The sequence below is a fragment of the Polypterus senegalus genome, chromosome 7, assembly GCF_016835505.1.
Source record: "Polypterus senegalus isolate Bchr_013 chromosome 7, ASM1683550v1, whole genome shotgun sequence".
NCBI classification, from domain to species: domain Eukaryota; kingdom Metazoa; phylum Chordata; class Cladistia; order Polypteriformes; family Polypteridae; genus Polypterus; species Polypterus senegalus.
In genome coordinates this window covers 164,553,166-164,572,731 of record NC_053160.1, presented here as the reverse complement: position 1 = coordinate 164,572,731, position 19,566 = coordinate 164,553,166, and the positions used below count along the sequence as shown (strand labels likewise).

General features: G+C 39.6%; 1 protein-coding gene across 2 annotated transcripts in view; it reads left to right on the top strand.

Annotated features, from left to right (window-relative positions):
* LOC120532961 (A disintegrin and metalloproteinase with thrombospondin motifs 19-like) overlaps window positions 1–19,566 on the top strand; it is a 245,910-nt gene that overhangs the window by 106,654 nt on the left and 119,690 nt on the right. For both annotated transcript variants that reach the window (XM_039759483.1, XM_039759484.1), the window contains exons 9-10: window positions 12,020–12,160; window positions 17,116–17,266. In XM_039759483.1, coding sequence (XP_039615417.1) covers window positions 12,020–12,160; window positions 17,116–17,266 — 292 coding nt within the window. The remainder of the gene's footprint in view (window positions 1–12,019; window positions 12,161–17,115; window positions 17,267–19,566) is intronic.

Here is a 19,566-nt window from a genome sequence, read left to right as displayed (position 1 = left end):
CTTCAACTTGTATATTTTTTCTTTTACCCGTTTGAAAGGCGTTCTTGACAATGAAACCATGAAACACTTGCAGTCGTGCATACTGAATTAAATACACCTCAGTGCAGGACACTGGATCGGACAGGATTAAATAACTAAATCTATATATATATATATATACACTGTATATACAGTATATATATATAAAAGCCAAATACCATTGACTCACTCATCACAAAATCTCCCGAACCATAAGGACTTGGGACTTGAAATTTGGAATGTAGGTTACCCTTGGCCCATAGGAAACGGTTTAAAAAATTTCGTGGTCCAACCACGAAATTTCTTATAGTTTTTTAAACCTGTTAGTATATCTGTCTGCTTTCCATGAGAGAACTACTCAACAGATTTAGATCAGGTTTTTTCCTATAATTTGCTTGAACATTCTGTTGATTTTGCAACTTTCTCATCGTGCTAAGTATGATAGTTCGCTTGCGGTACCAATTTATTGGCGCGAATCTGAGAGAGACTCTTCGGGCTGCGTGACGTCAGGAGTGGGGAGCCAGGCAGGACCCTCCTCACGGTCCTGTTTCACTAATTCGTGGGCGAAGCCAAAGGGGATGTCTAGTATTAGTATATAAGGAAGGTATGATGTTAGTTTAATTTATGCAATTCTCTAAAATTATATTCTTTATTTATTCAATATGGTAGTAATGATTTTGTTAAATAATTCATAACCGTTCAAAGTAAACATTTTCCTTTTACTGTACCAAAATGCAGCAGTATGTCTTATTATATGCTAACAGTCCGCCTCGATCACATCCTGGTCTTGTCCCTGCAGCTGAATGATAAAACTCAATCACTGCAGCTCACTTCTCCTACACCTTGAAATCGAGGTGGGTATGTGACATGTTATCATGTCTGTGAAAATACAAAATAAAAGCAACTTAACTTATGTAGAAATATATGAAAAAAGGCTTGGTCACACATTATGCTACAGTGACTAAATGTGTGCTCAGGATCTCCGTTACACTAAAAAACACATCACGGCTGCATTATTTAAAGATTACAATGATTCAGTATGTCTCTGACACTGTAATTTATCGGCAAAGCACCACATTTTTCATGTTCAGATGCAGCCAGCAATTTTAAGTTGAGACTTCATCAGAGATTTTAATTGGATAGTTAAATATTATGCTTAAGAAATTTGAACTACAGTTAGCCACAGACATTCCACAGCCACCATCTAAGAACAGCACATAAATCTTTTCGTCATTTGATCTGAAATCTGCTGTCTACGAAAGCAACATCAGTGACCTGATATTGTAAAATAGTATTACAAAACATTTTATGTACACTGCTAGTACATATAATTACATTCTGTAAGCAATGTTATTTTTGATTACAACACACAGTTGCAAAAATATGTAATAAATAAATTTGTGATAGCAAACTCTTTGATAAAGTGAGTTGAAAATCCAAAGATGCATTCAGTGTGGCCAGCCAAATCTATGAGTGGACTGTGTGTGCATTTCTGTACTTGTTTAATATTTATGAATGCTTTGAGCATGGAAAAATTGCTATATAAATAAAATGTACTATTATTGTTATTATTATTACTAGGGGGCTTTGCCTCCTGCTCACTTCACTCGCCAACCCCCTCGGCCTGCGCTACGCGCCAGCCACATCACATCTCTGCCACTTGCTAATATGGATTTCACTTTCACCAAACAACAAATCTTTTAATTCTCACGAATACGCCTCTTCATTGGGAAGAACCTGATGGCAACACAAATTGAATGATCTACAAATCTCCGACTCAAAAGTTTAAATCCGAACAATATATTCGATCTCTTTTCACTGTTCTGTTATTTCACCGAGTAATAATTTCAGTTTGATTGCACTCATGCGATCTTTACTATCATTTTTTTGAGACTTTCGAATTTTAGCACATTCATTATCTCTAACCTGCTCTGCATGTGTATTTGCTATCTACTCTTTGTCTTTTATTTCTGGCCCCGGGTGTGGTTAAATCTCTTGGCACAAAGTCTCATCTCGTGGGACGTGAAAGTATCTCTCTGAGAAAGTCTTGTCTCATCCCAGGATTTTTTTATTATAATAGAAAGATTATTAACTTGCTTGACAGAGTGCCTCCCTCATTTCAAACCTACATTAAGACTATGATTAACTTGCAGTCATCTCACCTACAGTCCACTTGATTATTACTGTAATGTCAGTGATGGCTTTTACATTTACTTATTTAGCTGAGGTATTTATCCAAAGTGACTCACAAATCACAGGCACTTTCTAAATTGTTCACATGATGAGCTCCACCAAAAAGAAGCAACTTACTGTGGGTCATACTATAAGGCAGAGGCAGGCAGGAGCTGAGCTAGCAACTTTGTGTCTCACAAACAGATGTCTTAGGCATTTAGGGCATTGGATCTATACTTAATTAACAATTACAGTTTTAAAATATCTCTTCTTCATTATATTCATTCACCTGTTAACAAACCAACATAATTCAGTTCAGTTTCGCCAAGGCCATAACATAACATAACTTAAGAACTGACAAATGGCAAATGACAGAATAGTCTCTCTCTCTGCTTTTAGCATCTGTCTGGTTTAGCTGTCGTGTTTGTTCAGTCAGTGTGTTACTCAGATATTGATTAGATTAGATTCATCGACATAAGAAGTCTGTTCACTTTCTTGTCTGTCTTTGATTTCTTCTGTCTTCTTCGTCATTTGCTCTGGGGAAGCATGCAGCTGTATGTTTTATACACTTTTGCTGGTAACACAAACATTACAAATGATAAGGTCAGGTCAGAGAACAACTGGAGCCATGTGCACACTTCCTCTGAAAAGTGTGTGTGTGTGTGTGTGCGTGTGTGTGTGTGTGTGGGGTGATACCAAACAGGCCAAACAAATTTAGCCAGTCATGTGACAAAAGTGCAGAGCATTTTGAAATGCTCTACTGGTATGTGACACATCTATCTATCTATCTATCTATCTATCTATCTATCTATCTATCTATCTATCTATCTATCTATCTATCTATCTATCTATCTATCTATCTATCTATCTATCCTTTATAGACAAAAGTTTGTGGACACGTAACCATCACACCTGTATGAGCTTGTTGGACATCCCATTTCAAAACCACTGGTATTATTGTAGATTTACAGCCACTAATATGCAGTCCTGGTCACCTATAAGTGTACTCTTCTGTCCTTTATTTTCCTGCAGCTAGGTGGTTCTTGTTATACAAGTAGAAATGGTCAAAGAATCATAGTTTCATTAGAAAGGTCTAGAAAACATACAAGATGATATGTGGCTAAGGATCTGTGCTGGTATCCAGAAGGTTTCCAGGTTGAATCCCTGCTACTGCCAAAAGAGATCCTACTCTGCTGGGTCCTTGAATAAGGCCCTTAACCTGCAATTGCACCAGGGGCGCTGTACAATGGCTGACCCTGTGTTCTGACCCCAAGGAGTATGTGAAAGCTAACAAATTCCTAATACAAGAAATTCTATAAGGCGAAATCAAGAACAAAATGAAAAAAACAAAACAAAGAAGATGTCTATTAAAAGAAGCCAGGGTTAAGTGTCTGTTAAAGCAGTCCAAACTTTAAAGTTCCTCTCCTTAAATTTCAAAGGGAGTAAGATAGTCTCACATTCTTTAACATCTCTATAAACACAGCCAATGTTCACCCAGTCCGTCTTTGTGTAGGGAATCTGCTAGAGCAAGCCACAGCGGACTATGCAGAGGTCACTACCAGAGTCCAACATGGCCTGGATTTCACATTCGACCAACTTAATAGACATCTTAGAATTTCTTTCTTCAACACCCTGGGGGAAACCTGCGAACCACATACCTGGACCAGACTGATGTCCTGGTTGATCACAGTGAAAGTACCTGTGCTAAGTCTCAGCTGTGGAATTCCTACGATATCACCTTCTACCTGTAGTGTTGGTCTGTGTGCCCCAACAGTGGCGTCAGTGAAGGAGCCTGGGCTTCAGGGCCAGGGCAAAGTGGCAGCAGGCATTGCTCTGAGGAGAGGCGAGGATGAGGTGGTGGTGAAGGCTGTGACCCATAACTTTGGTGACTGGCCATTGGGCTGAGATGTGATGGTTGGGTTGAAGTCTGTGCCAAGTTAGAATAACCCCTCTGTTTCCAAGAGGTTTGGGCACCCTCCCGTCTCCAGGTCAGGTCTAGCAGTGAGTGGACATCATTCTGGAGCATCTCATCACCACAGTCTTTGTTTATCCCTGACAAGACTGGGTCAATAGAAAGCTTTTCCACAATGCGCTCAAAGGGTCCCCACGAAATCAGCTTTGAATCAGGTCTACTGAGTCCTGGACCTGACCCAGTATAGGGTGATCCATATCAGTTTGCCACAGCTGAAACGGATGTCCCTTGGCCAAGGAGCTCATAGCCGTACGATGGAGGATCTGTTCCTTCAGGAAGTCCTATTCATCAAGCCTTTTGGGAGGGAGATTTTCATATGACCTATAGGGTCTTCCTGGTCAAAAAGGGGGCCTCAATAGCCCTCTAGCCTCGCTTGTCCCAGGGCATTAGTGTTGCTGCGTGTGCAAAACAAAACAGAAAACACTCTGGTCTGTCTAAGGGAACCATCTTCACCAACAGATCTCAGACAGGCAAAGGCAGGGGCACCTGTAGGCACCTCATCTGGCTCCAGTGGTACAGGAACATTAAGCGCCTTTTGAGGATCCGTGCAAGACCCCACTTCTGGTACCAGGTGACACACAAGTCATTGTCTTGTGACCTGAGAGAAGACACTGAGTCCAAAGGCTTCAAGAAAAACAACTTTATTCCAATTAAAAAAAGAACAGTGAGGGTATTTATTCAACCAGGGGCCCACATAAACATGGGAGGATTTGTGTAAACTGCACAGTGACTGAGCCAACACTTGAACCCAGGTTCCTGGAACCAGGAGGCAACTGTTCTGCTTTAGCCATAATATGCTATTTCTATCTATCTATCTATCTATCTATCTATCTATCTATCTATCTATCTATCTATCTATCTATCTATCTATCTATCTATCTATCTATCTATCTATCTATCAAAACACTGGTATATTTTATAACTGTCAGTTTTTGAAAAACAGGAAATAATCTTTTTTCCTTAAAGAAGATTTAATCATGTTTAATATCATCCCTATATTTATTTGTTTATAATAAATCCTTATAAGGCTATGTAAAAATATATATCCTAAATTTTCAGTACTTTTTCTAACAAAATCTAAAAATATCAAGATTATAAAGGAGGATTTTTTTGTGGATTCGTCAGAAGTGTGGAAAAATTAAGGAGCAAAGATGAATGGACACGCCTTTCATTAATTTGCTTTGGATTGGAGATCTCCTTTCAGCGGATTGAAAGAGAATCAGCTCAATTTACCTGACAGAAGAGGTTTTGGCAGCATGTGTCCACAGAAATGTTTTGGCCGTCTCATGACTTCATTAACTGGGCTACAGCCAGCAGAAGAGATTTTTCCCTGGAACAACTACACAGATATTAGAATGTGTGGGCATTTGGTCATCAACAGCAAGTCGACTCATTTCATACACTTTGAAATATAAATATCACATTAAGTCCAAGTCACGGTGTCAGTATACATTCTGTCAGATCTTAAAAGTAGAATGCGTAACCCATGCAGATACAGGCAGACTGTGCAAACTCCAGGGAGATGGTGTCCAAGCTGAGGTTTAAACTCAGGACTGTGGCGCTATGAGATTGATGTGCTAATTTCTGTATATACACCTTTGACAAATTTTATTGTTCTTTTTAAGTCAGTTGTTTGATTTTTAACAAAAATTCTAAATACCCACGCAGTTCCCAAGATCCTTTATGTGAAGTCACATTATTTGTATTAAGTAAATTAATGTCCCAGTAGTGAAGGAATTGCCATAGGATCTCTCAGAATAAAATGGGTTTATCCCTGAAGGCAAAAGGAATGTTCTGTTTCAAAAGGCTGTAGGACTTCAGTCTCAACAGAGACTTCACAAGTATTGAATGCACGTCGGAGTCACCAGTGGATCAGCAATTGGACCGCACCTGAAAACTTTTAGCTCAATAGGGAAATTGTGCTCACCAACCTTGGTAGAAATTGTGAGAATAGTGGAAGTTGGTATCTGGAGACCAAGCAAAATTTGGTGTCAGCCATTCCATAAGCCTGGAACATTTAGCCAGTGTTCACTTGATGACATAATTATTCTATAGTCTTAGATGCTAAGTAAAGCATAACATAAATTTACTGTGAAATTATATTTGTCTGCGTTATTATTCATTGTGAGAGTCCCAGATATGATGGAGTTTGGAGGGGAGGTGTAATAAGAAAAGTGGATTGTCATTGGCCTTCCACCACAGAAATAGGACCTTGCTTCTGTGATCAGCATATACTGAAAAAGATAGGAAAAAAAAAATTAATAATAATAATAATGAAAAAGATAAGTTGTCTATAAATCAATGGGCCAACTTTATTTAAACAATTTAGGAAATATATGCTTGTCATAATATTCATTTGCATTTGAGGACTGTGCAGGCACTGTAGCCTCCAATGGATTGAGTTCTGTAGGTCAGTTCTAGAACTTTCTTGATCAATTTCATGGTTATGGGGGCTAGAGGCTATCCCACCGGGATTGAGCAAAAAGCTGAAAACAGGCCGTGGCAGGACACGAGTCCATCACAGGCACCACTCTCACTCTCACTCACACACTCATATACACACTCTCCATTATCACACACAGTGACAATTTGCACATGCCAATTAACATAACCTAAATAAGTAAATAAATTTTGTAATTCCTTCTGTACTTGAACATGTCTGGCTATAATAATTTTCATGAAATGGGACTTGCAAAGCTGGAATATCAGAAGTGAAAGGCAAACATTATTACAGCCACTGAGCATTAGGTGAATGTGGCACTCTGGTAGTAAATTATTGGGTGACCATATCCAAATTCCCAAACTGGTACACTTTTATATAACAGATGCCCACGCATAAAGCCCATCCTCATTTGTTTAATGGCAGGTTTATTTCATCTTCATTAGAGAGAAATCAGGGCACAGAAAAAAGTATTTTCACAAATTAATGCATAGGAGACCCCACAGTGCTTGATGTGGAAACAAATAAATGGTAGTGCTTTCTGTTTTTGTCTGCCTCTTAGTGTAGTTTGATACTTCTCATGACAGGACGCACGCACCTGAAGATGCTACACAACCAATGTACTGTTTATACTTGCACGTGTACTCTATGTAAATCTGGAGGATTCCACTGTGTGGTAATGTGAGATATCACCATGGTAAGAGAACAACATTTAGCTTCACTGTGTTGTGAATTCCACAAAACATCCATTAAATTCCCAGGAAACTTTGCCACAATATCTCTGAAAAGGATGGATGTTTAATGATTACATCCATCAATCCTGGGATGCCCCCATTCCAGCCAGCATTGGGCACAAGGCTGAACGATCCCTGGATGGGGCATCAGCTCATTGCAAGGTGAATACAAGCATACACATACAATTGGCATCATTTTAGCATCACTAAATCCCCAAACCTGCACGTCCTAGGAAGGAAACTGGAGCACACTGTTGAAATCCACCAGGAAAACGATGCGACTCCCTGTGAGGCAGCAGCGCTATCGTGCTGCCCCAACGTGTGTAATTATTAACAGTATTCATTATTTAAATGAAGTTAACGATTTAGCTGTAAAATTTAACTACATGCTTTAACACATTTCATCATGAAAGTGATATCAAGTATAAATCTAAGGATTCTAAATGTCCAGAAAGCTGGAAAATCGTAAATTTAATGTGTTCTGTGTGGCTATTATTGCCTTCTGCTGCACTGGGTTGCCAGAAGTACATGGTGATTAACAACTGGGTCGGTTTTAATGACAAAGTAAACTACGAGATTAAAGTTGAAATTTCCACTTTAATCACAAAATAGACCTTTTTTCATCCCTAATTTTTTTCTCTGTGGCTGAAATACACTTCCATACATTCTGATGCTGCTATGAAGGTGCAAAAAAAAAAAGAGACAGCACAGAAGATGGTATGTGAGACTTTTAAAATGTATTGTGTTATTACGATGGGGAATATGCAACGCTTGTATTGCCTAGGCAAGAAATAGATGAATTAAAGCACCGGAAATACATTTGTATGTCAACATTTAAGTTTGTTGATTTGCTTCACCACATAAGACCATTCATCAAACATCGAAGCACGCTTACTGTCACATGTTGATAGTAAATAAAGACTCTGATGTCACGTTCCAACTTGAATACACTGCGCCAATTTTGTGGTGGTACTGCAGTTCGTGCATGCGTCACGTTAATTGCACCTTTAAATGGGTCATCATTTAAAGTAAACCACACAAAGGAAATGAAATTGTGGAAATGCAATTGTTTTGTTGTGGAAGAGTTCAGTGGCGTCCTTGTCCTTGCCTTATTAAATCACCCGTACCAGCCTGTCATGGAGATGCAGCTCCACTTGTGGCCACCATCAGGATAAACTATGGTTGGCTATGTCTATAGTTAAAATACTTCCTTTTTCTCTTACCTCTAGACCTAAGGCGGTTTATTCAAAACGTTCTGGGTGAAACAGATAAGCAGATTCAAATGTTTATTCACTCAATTATAGAACAGCATTCTGTAAACTATGGTTCTTAATGTTCTAGTAGCAAAGCAAATGGAAATGATAGTTTGTAACAGTACAACCTAAATGGTTTGCAGCTCCTCTTCTTGAAGTCTAGGCACACTGCTGGCTCTTTTAGTCTTGCATTGCTCCTGAGCTAACAAGTCTTTGATGTGGAATTGTCTCTGGATGGACTCAATGGAAGGAGCGAGAGAGAGAGAGAGAGGACCAGCTGTTACAGGTTCCCTACATCTATGCTGGCTTTGTCCCTCCTTACTGTATGCCTTGGACCAATGGGGTTTCATAGTTTATGGGCCAGTTCCTTTCTCATGGGCATGTCTTGTGCCTTTGAACCAATCCTGGCAAGGCACAACCTATGCTGTCAAACCTTCTACCAATCAGTGTTCCACCTGAGTCTGTGGACTAAGGTAAATAATTTTATGTCAATTATTTTATTTTGTTTTGCAGCCTCCAACCTGTAATGGTTATGTCAATTTAGATGATTCCAAGCTCCTTTTTTGTCAAGTTATGACCTGTTACAATATATGGTCAGCAGGACAAGTAGGCAATACTATTTATAAAAAAGTTACAGTGAAAAATTTTCTTTTAAACCTCAATGTTTTCACTTTGTACATACTTTAGAACTATATGAATGCCAGTAAAATAGAATATTTACAGTATGAAAGCAGAGTCACCAAACAACTGCTCAAAGTCCATCCTCATATGAACAAGTAACAGATAAACAGAAAACAGTAAATGTACTGCCTCTGTGGGCCGTTACTATACAGGTCAAACTTACTGGTCCTGTGCTTGCTTCCAAACAAAACATAACATTCCTCTCTCTTCTTGTCTAACATATTGCTCTTCCTTCCCTACCTTTCAGGCCTTCCTTTCCCGTTGTTAGTGCAGTCCCTGCCATCCCCATCTCTGAACAAGTAACCCAACCATTTTTGGGCTAACTCCCCCAATAACTTATGGGGTCAGGAATGCCCTCTAGATCTCCTGGGGCCTTCTTCCGTACTAGTGCCAGATGGCCATATTGTTTGGAGCTTTGGCACACACATAAAAGGCAACACAATCCCCAGGCAACTTGGCCTCCATGATAAATAGCAACAAGGCCACATATACAGGAACAGGCATCCCTGCTGCTACCTATCAGACTGGTGAGCCTCTATAAAATAATGCATATCCTGCATTGCCCAGGTTCGTTTTCTGTCCATGGGAGTTATTACTTCCTTGGCACTCTGTTCGCACAAGTTCTACAGCACTCTGGCAATATTTCATTTATACTCCTATAACTCTGTTGCCTGCAATGTTATTCCCTATCTGGAATCCTTTTATAACACCCCAAATCAGCAAAAATACCCTTAATGTTTTTATCATTAAAAGGAACAGTATGCCACGTAATGCCATGATGAAAGTTTGCTTTATATACATTACATGGCCAAAAGCATGTGGATACCCCTCTATATTATTGAGTTCAGGTGTATCATTGTTAACAGTTCTATAAAATCATGCACATAGCCATGTGATCTCCATTGACACACATTGCCCGCAGAATTGGTCATATTGAAGAGCTTGGTGTCTTTAAAAATGGCACTGTTATAGGGTGCCACCTTTTCCACAAGATAGTACGTGAAATTTCTTCTCAGCTAGATCTGACCCGATGACCTGTAAGTGCTATTTTTGAAAAGTGGAAACAACAAGAAGCAATAACAGCTCAGCCATGAAGTGATAGACCACACAAAAAATTATAGAGCAGGGCACAAAGTGTATGCCACCTGAAAATCACCTTTCCACTGTTGCTTCACTCACAGTAGAGTGCCAAACTGCCTGTGAAAGCAACATCAGGACTGTAACTGTGCACCTGGAGCTTCATGAAATACGTTTCCATGTCATTGTACACAAGCCTAAGATCACTATGTTTGATGCCAAGCATCAGCCTGAGAGGTATAACACACACCGCCATTGGACTATGGAGCAATGGAAGCGTATTTTTGTATTAAATCACACTTCACTATTGGCAGACTTATGGAGGAATCTGGGTTTGGCAGATGCCAGGAGGACACTACCGTCTTAACTCCATAAGCGCCTACTCCAAAGTTCGTTGGAATAGGGATAATAGTCTGGGGCTCTTTTTCAGGATTTGGGCTAAGCCCCTTTGTTTTCCCGTGAAGGATCCTGTACATGCTACTGCATTAAAAGACATTTGAGATAATTATGCACTTTTAACTTTAGGACAGCAGTTTGAAGAAAACCCTTTTTAGTTCCATCATAACGGTGCTCTTGTGCAGAAAGTCAGGTCCATAAAGACATGAAGAAACTCAAGTGGCCTTCATAGAGCCCTCACCTCAACCCTACTGGACACCTTTGGGATGAATTGGAATGGAAATTGCAAGCTAGATCTTCCCACTCAACATTAGACCTTGACCTCATAAATGCTCTTTTGGCTGAATGGGCACAAATTTCCACAGACATACACCAAGATCTTTTGGAAAGAAAAGTGAAGGCTGTTAACTCTGTTAACTCCATGTTAATGCCCATGCTTTTGGAATGTGATGTCCAGCAAGCTTATATACAGTAGGTGTGATGCTCAGGTGTCCGCATGCTTTTGAGCATGTAATTTATCTACCTCTTTATGAGGAACAGATACAGTATTGTCCAGTAGCTTTTCCGAGTTTGCTCTTGTACCATCCTTGCTTGTGCTGTTTTCCTGTGGCCCACCCATTTTTTGTTGAGATGTTTAGCACAACCAGTTATGCTGTGCTCACATAATGGCAAGCATCAGGGCACACTGAAGGAGTGTGGTGTGCAGTCTGGTGTGTTTGCAGTGGGTATTTCTATAATTATGTTGATTATGCCTTAAGCTCAGATGATGTTAAAGTCTGAGATATAAATAAATAAACAGATGCACCTTAAGTTTGTGACCATATAAGACTTAAACTACCAGAGATCGGAAGCCACTGAACCCGAGCCTAACTGATTTATAATCATTTTAAGGTCTGATACTGCAACTGTGTGTCTCATTTCAAGGCAGAGGCCATGTACTTCTTATTTATACATAGTGATCCTTTTTAGCATATTCATTTAGCCTTTATGTAAATATATATATGGCAACATTAAAAACAGGCAGACCTATACACTAGGAGGATAGATTATTCTGTTATAAAAAAGGATTTTGTTTATTTAAATATAGAAATCTGTCACATATCAGCCTCCTGCCATTCCAATAAGCGTGGTAGCTCACTAATGCAGCTTTAATCCTTACTTCTCTGCATACAGATTTGTAACCGTCCACTTACTTAGACCTCAGAGTTACTTACTTTGAGAATGGGAAACATACAATATAAACAATTATAACTTGTTGGTTTTTTTCCTAATTCAGCATGGGAATCCATCATGACAACGACCATCCTTCATGTGCAAATGGCCTCCATATCATGTCTGGAGAGTGGATCAAAGGACAGAACCTTGGTGATGTCTCCTGGTCTCGTTGCAGCAGAGAAGATGTGGAGAGGTTTCTCAGGTAATAGGACAAGTGCTTTTTACTTGGGCTTGTTCCCTTTAAGATGTCTGAAACTTTCTAAGGAATGCATATAGACCTTCCAACTCTCCGTCATAAAATTATACAAAGTGAGCTAATAAATTCTGCAGAGAAATGTTTGGCTTGCGATTCTCCTTAAGAAGTACCTGGCGGCTGCCAAGACTTTTATTTTACTGTGATGTAGGCTGTCTTGCCAGACAGTGTGAGTGACAAATCAGCTCACATTTGCCATTTCGTTCTGCAAATGTCTTTATTATTATTTTTAATATTTTTTCAGTAATGAACCGATTGACCACAAGTCATTTTCTCTTTACAAATGAACTTGTAACAAGTCTGTCCAAACTTGGCACTCCACTTTGCATTTGCCAGTCAGAACTTGTGTTCGAGTTTTCAGCCACAAACAGCCTCTTTGAATTAAGTTAGCTTTGCCATTTTAATTTGAAGTTTTGCCACACTGAAAATATGGGCACCCCACATTTTTCTAACCCTAAGCCCTGGCATTTGCTGTGGATCCTGACATCATTTTTTAAAAAAAAGAAAAGAAAATATCAGCATCAGTTTTTAACTTAGAGAAATACCAGTGGGTGAATGCAATTGATGCTTTTCTGTTTGTTTTATTCATTTTTCATTACTTTAGAAAGTGCCCTTCAATTCTCAATTTGAATACAATGAAGAACAGTTCATGCTGTGAACAGAGTAATGAAAACTCCGTGCTGCTTCCTCAAAGCCAAATTGTTCAGCAACATAAACCCAACATGAAGATGTGTGTACCAGAACTGGCATTGTAGGGGTGTTATTTTTGTAAGGTTTCCATCTTTTTTTAAATAAAATAAAATCTTGGAAAACATCTTAGTTCAGTAGTTAGACCTGCTGGCTCACAATGCCAGAAGACTGGCTTTGAACTCCAGCCTAGTCACTCTTATGTATGCAGTTGGCAAAATCGCTAGTTTCTTTCTTTGCCTCGTAGATGTGTGTTTAGTTAATTGTCAACTCTGAACTGATTCATTGTGAGTGAGTGTGCCCTCAGATTGGCTGGTAGCATAACCGGGTTTGGCTCATGGCAGTGCCATTAGAAAGTGGAGTGAGCCAGAGGAGCGATCACACAGGGCTAATCTGCAGTCCATACTCTGACCCAGAAAAGCTGTCCATATTACTTTTCAAAAAATAAATTACATAAAAATAGAAAAAAACATTATCAGGACAGCATATTTTTTTCTTTCTGTTTTAAAATATTGCATGAGGGTCAATGAGACAAATGACACATGTTCATAGTAGATGTGTTTCATTTGCACAAATGCATAAATATTTTACCAGTAAGGTAAAAACCACAATTACCAAGTAAAAGCAAATATAAAAAAAGCATTTAAAATATACTGTGAGTTCAAAAAAGGCAAATATGAATTAAATAGAGATGAAGTAAATGCAACATGGAGGACAGGCTCACTTATGTGCACCCAAAAAAGATGATGTTAGCTTTGATGCTCATGCTACTGTGAGCAATGGCATATATGGTGACCAGGTGGTCCTGTCCCTGCATACGTGGCCCAACAAAGAAAATATCAAATTTGAAATGCTAACATTATTTGAAATAATGGAGGATGTCAAGAGGCAACATTGCATTAAGCAGCACACTGAGAGCTGAAAGCACATGACAACATGGAAGGAGTTGATTATTCATTTAACCAACCTTATTCTACTGCCAACAAATACACTCATCCCATCTGTACCACAGATAGACAAAAAATGCCATCAAACTGCTGTGTTATCCCAATTCACTAAAAGAGTACTCAACCCAAAAACAATCATTTTTTATACGTTGTTTACTCCATGTAACTGGTAGGAATGGCTGGGAAAAAATGAAATCTAGTTTTTGAATTGAAATAAAACAGTTTCTAATACAATATTAGTCAATGGTGACCAATGTTGGACAACAGCAAACAGCACCAAAACGTCCATGAAAGATGTCACATTTTTCTTGTCGCACATGTCAAGTCATCCAGTCATATTCTCATAGTATCAAAAACAGACTTATTTTTACAACAGTAATGTTAAATAATTGATTTTTGTCTTAGGAGACTACTGTATAATGCGGGTAGTGACATCCTTCACATCTTCTACAACTCTGTGAAGGACAGCGCAATTTTTTTCGTAGTGGTGTGCTGTGTTGGCAACATGATTTCAAGAGGGGGCCACTGAATCAACACTTTAATTTAAAGAGGAAGGTCAATTATGGGATACACTTTAGACCCCCAGAGGTAACAGCAAAGGACAGAATTAAAACAAAACTGAGTGACATTATGAACAATGTTGCACATCCTCTCTCCAGCACACTAACAATGAGGACTTTCAGCCAACTAATCATTCAGCAGACATGTGTCAAGAAACACTACTGGGGCTCCTCTGTACCAGCAGCAATATGCCTGCATAACGCAATACCGTGACTTTGACTACCAAGACAGAAGTTATCTTTCTTTTTAATTTTCTTCCTTTTTAGTCATTCTTTTTTTTTTATTTCACCTTATACAGTTTCTTGTATTAGGAATTTGTTAGTTTTCGCATAACCCTTGGGGTCAGAGTGCAGAGTCAGCCATTGTACAGCACCCCTGGAGCAATTGAAGGTTAAGGGTCTTGCTCAAGGGCTCTTTTGGCAGTGACAGGGATTCAAACCGGCAACCTTCTGGATACCAGCACAGATCCTTAGTTTCAGAGCCACCACTCCGCTCCTCTGGTGTGTGTTTGGACCATAGTGGGTGTGTATATATTTCTTCATCTATCTGTTTATTTATGCTTTTATTAAAGAGCTTTTGTAAAGTGCCAAATATCACCATGGGGACAAATCAAGTCCTAATTATCTAAGAAGTCACTTGTGAAAAACCTTTTCATGAACTAAAATCATTTGTTGTTGAAGAAAGATTCACTGATCTTGACTTTGCCAACGATGCTGTGATCTTCGCGAAGTCAATGGAGGCTCTGATCGGGACTCTCGAGAGACTGAGCGAGGAATCTGAGTGTCTGGGCTTGCAAGTGTCCGGGATAAAAACCAAGATCCAGGCCTTTAATGACCTCTTAGGCACAGCCATCAACAGTGTGTCTTTCTGCAGAGAGAGTGTCGACCTCATCGAGAGGTTCCATGTCTTTGGTGACTTTTCCTATGAAGTCAGTATATGGATTGGGAGATCAAATTGCTGGTAAGGGGTGTATGGTGCCTCTCTATATCTTTGCTAAAAGTAGAAAGTCCAAGTCTTTAGAGTCCTGGTGCTTCCAGTTTTGCTATATGGTTGTGAGACATGGATGCTATCGAGTTACCTAAGACAAAGACTGGACTCCCTCGGTAGTGTATCTCTTTGGAAAATCCTTGGGTACCGCTGGTTTGACTTTGTGTCGAACAAGTGGTTAATCACAGAGTCCCAAATGAGGCACATTACCTGCATTGTGAGGGAGCGTCTGTTACTCCACTACGGGCATGTGGCACAATTCCCCAAGGTTAGTCCAAGCGTTTAAACTAGACCAATGGGACATACAAGTAACACTTTGCTGTGGCAGATAGATGGTCTTTTCCAGGGGTGGGACTGGACCATGTGTCTGCCTGGGGTTGCCAGCTGGCATCCCGAGCTGTTTCGTCATGTGATGGGTGCAGTAACGAGTTGTACCAGTGCATGCTCCCCAAACTGACCTGACCTGACCTGAACTGAAATGGAACGCACTCAGACATGAACGAACATTTGAAATGAGGACCTACCTCAATTTTGTTTCTATTCTTTTATGGCCAAGTTGTTTATATTTGTTATGCCTGTTGCCTGCCATGTGACAGAGAGATCATGTGATGTACCATGTCATTACACTCCATCTATATAAGATGGCGGTGCAAGCAGCATGCATCTGAACGTTGAATCTGTCACTAAAATAAACTCCAACCGATTGTCTTTATAATTAGTGGAAGCTACAAGGCACTTCTGTGAAGGACGTAGTGTTGTGACAATTACTTTAATTACAAGCTCCTGTTTTTCATGTTGGCTTTTGGTATACAGTTCTGACAGCTATTTTTGGTTCTTTTGACTCTGGCTTGCTGCCTAACTAAGTTTCCATCTGCACCTATGAACACTTAAGCCATCTGCTATCTGTTCACGGCTCAATTACAACCTTGAGCACCTGCTGCGTTTTAGGTATGTAATATAAGTTTGTAATCAGCGACCCCTAGAGACATGAACATCAGTATGAACCCTTCTAGCTTATAACATACACTGTTCCACTTCTAGGTTTGGCACAGCTTATGGACAGAAGGCGCCGGCAATCCAGAGGGCACCTGCAGCCTAATACCTCTTGGGCCAAACACTGGCACATGGCACAGCTTTGTTTGGCTGGTGCCTAGCAGCACTAAATACAAATCTAGTGTAAACAAAACAAAAAGAGAAATGGAAAATGGTGGCACAAGCCCTTTTTTGATGGAATAAAGAATTACCAAGGTGCCAGGGGACACTGCTGATGTTACCTTTTGCATGATACAGTCAGAATGAATCGTCTAGTGCTCATTTGTCATTATGGACATGCTCTTGCAATTGATTGATATGCTTTTAAAAGTACCAGGGGTAACAGTGGCAGTCAGTTGGTGGTCAAAGATCATATTCTGGGTCGCCAGCATCAAAACAGCAGAAGAATCAGACATGTAAGCCCTGGCTTCTTCTAATACCTCTCCTCTGATTAACTTGGCTTAAGTTTCAGTGGGCTCCTGTGAACAACCATGCCATTGATAGCTGAGTCTTCCACTCAGTATGCCAAGTGATGATGATTTGCATTCTGCTAACTTAGCTTCAGTCAAATTCAATCTCTTAAAAGACATCTTGAAAAGTGACTTCAATACTGAGACACAATTTTAAGTAAACCTCCAGCTCTGGTTTGCTTCTCTTTATTTGAGCATTATTTTTGCTGCTTTCTTTCAGGTCAAAGGCAAGCAGTTGTCTTCTGCAAACTAATCCTCAGAGTCTGAATTCAGTGATTCTCCAGTCCAAGCTCCCTGGAATGACATACACGGCAGATGAGCAATGTCAGATTTTGTTTGGCCAAAAAGCTTTCTTTTGCCAGGAAATGCAGGTATGGAATGATTGCTGCTAGACGGTTAGCAGACATGTTGCCAAGTGCCACATATGTACTGCATTAAATGGAAAATTGTAGGAGCTGCCAGAACTGAGCGCCTCTTATGTACTGTGGTCAATACCCTCACTTACAAGGCCGTAGCCTGGCACATTAAATGCCAGGACAATGCATAATGCCCAAATAGTCAGTGCAACAAGAATTAGGACTGAGGTTATATTAATTAAAGAAACTATGAAACATTCAAGCAGGGTGTTGTTTTTTTTTTTTATGGGATAGGTGGGGTGCCTAGAATGTTAAATATACCTGTGACAAGAACAGGGTAGCAATTCAGTAATAGCAGAGTGGGAGTGGGTGCTGTAGAGCTGGGGCAGTGGGACGTCAACCTGAAGCCAGTATTTTTCTACTTTAATCACAAGGTATGTTGTAGTACACTTCAGTGAGGGATGTACAGATCTTTTCAAAATCCCATAATTAATGTGTTGTCCTTTCTTATAAAACAGTAGAAGGCGCTTATCCAGGGAGCATTCCCAGATGGTGTAGTCCCTTTTAGTGCTGCTGATAAATCTTTTCAGAATTCGAGGGGTGGATACCTGGCAGAGATGAGCTTTGAGGAGCATTTCAGATATGAGCATCCTGACCAACTGCTGAGCTGCACATGTGCACAGCAGGCCCCATGAAACTTCTGCACAGAGAGCAAACATATTATTACTTTGCAAAAGCTTGAACCCATCCGGCAGGTATGATATGTTATACAAGCCTTTTCCTCATGACAGCTGACTTTGATTTGATTTGTAAATTGAGCTTTAGTGCGCTTACAGACGTGGGGTGCCGTTATTTTAGACTTACAGCTGAACTGTTCCCCCGTGCTATAGTGAGAGCTGACCAGTGTGTGGCAGAACCTGCCGGCTGTTGGGAGGAATGGCTAACATCTTTTTTCCACTGCCTAATATTTTTGCAACTGTACTTTTATTATCTGACACTAAATTACAGATTAGCAGACACACCCTGGACAGAGCTAAACTGATGTCTGTGGATCTTGGCAGAATTCAGACTTTTAAAAAGTTAAAGAAACTTAAATATATACACAGAGGAAGGAAAAATATAAAATATATCATCCAATCAAGGGTGTGGAACAAGAGCAGCATGATGGCACACTAGCTGGATCCAGACTCCGCTACAAGCCCAGTCAGCTTCTTTTGGGTAGTTTTTTTACATTCCTCCCAATTTCTTTATTTTTTTAGGTTGCCTGCTCTCAACTCAGTTCAGTTTATTTTTGTTTAGTGATCTTTACTGCGTGCAGGAGCAGAGGTAAAATAGAAGTGTAAATTGTACAAATTACTATGTACAGAATTAGTACACATAAAGGTAGAAATTTGTTATAACAAAGTAAAAAATGAATAACATAAATGGAAAGCAGCAATATTTCTCCATTAATTAATTGTTGCATTATTGCTAATTGACAACAAAAAAGAGGAAAACAAAAGTTCCAATTAGCAACATCCCTGAAGATAATGAACCTCGGTTTGGGGGTTTCCTGGGTCATAGTTGGACACAGTTAAAGTCCAGGAGACCTCGGCCAACTAGCCGCCTACCCTCGACTGGACATTCTATAGAGTCTGTGCCGGGCCATCCAATCTGGTGACATAATCATTTCATCCAGTGATGTTGCCTAAGGACTCAGAGTTTAAGAGGTGACGCGATTGAATTGATTAAAATTGTGAAAGAAATTAGTACAGTGGATACAAACTGTTATTTTAAAATTAGTTCTTCAGCAAGAACACAGATACAGATGGAAGCTTGTTAAGGGTAAATTTCGTCCAAGTGTTTGAAATTTTAAGTTTTTTTTTGTCAGACAGATAACATGGACACTTTGAATAAGTAACTATTGAGTGTGGTCCTAAATATCAGATGAAACTGTAATCTAGTTAATCCTTCACCATATGGTCGTGCTGTGGTTGTAGAGTTTTAAAGCATATTGAATATTAGTGCTGGTAGCAAAACCCATTGCTAAAATTAGCACGTCTAGTGACAAGTTTTTCACTTACCATTGAAGCATCAATTAAATTTTCTGTGCCAGCATCAGACTCATCAGTTCTATTGGTCCTGTTTCTCTAATAAGACCTAAAACTATTGTTGCAACATCGTTCAAGCTTATCTTTCCTTGATCTCATTTCCCCTCCAACAAGACATAACTATATAAGTAGTAAATATAGCAAGTCACTAGTTGATAGCCTCCTGGTAATGTCACATGTTGTGAGTGGCTGTTATTGGTGTCATCTAAAGTCAGTCTTATTTTC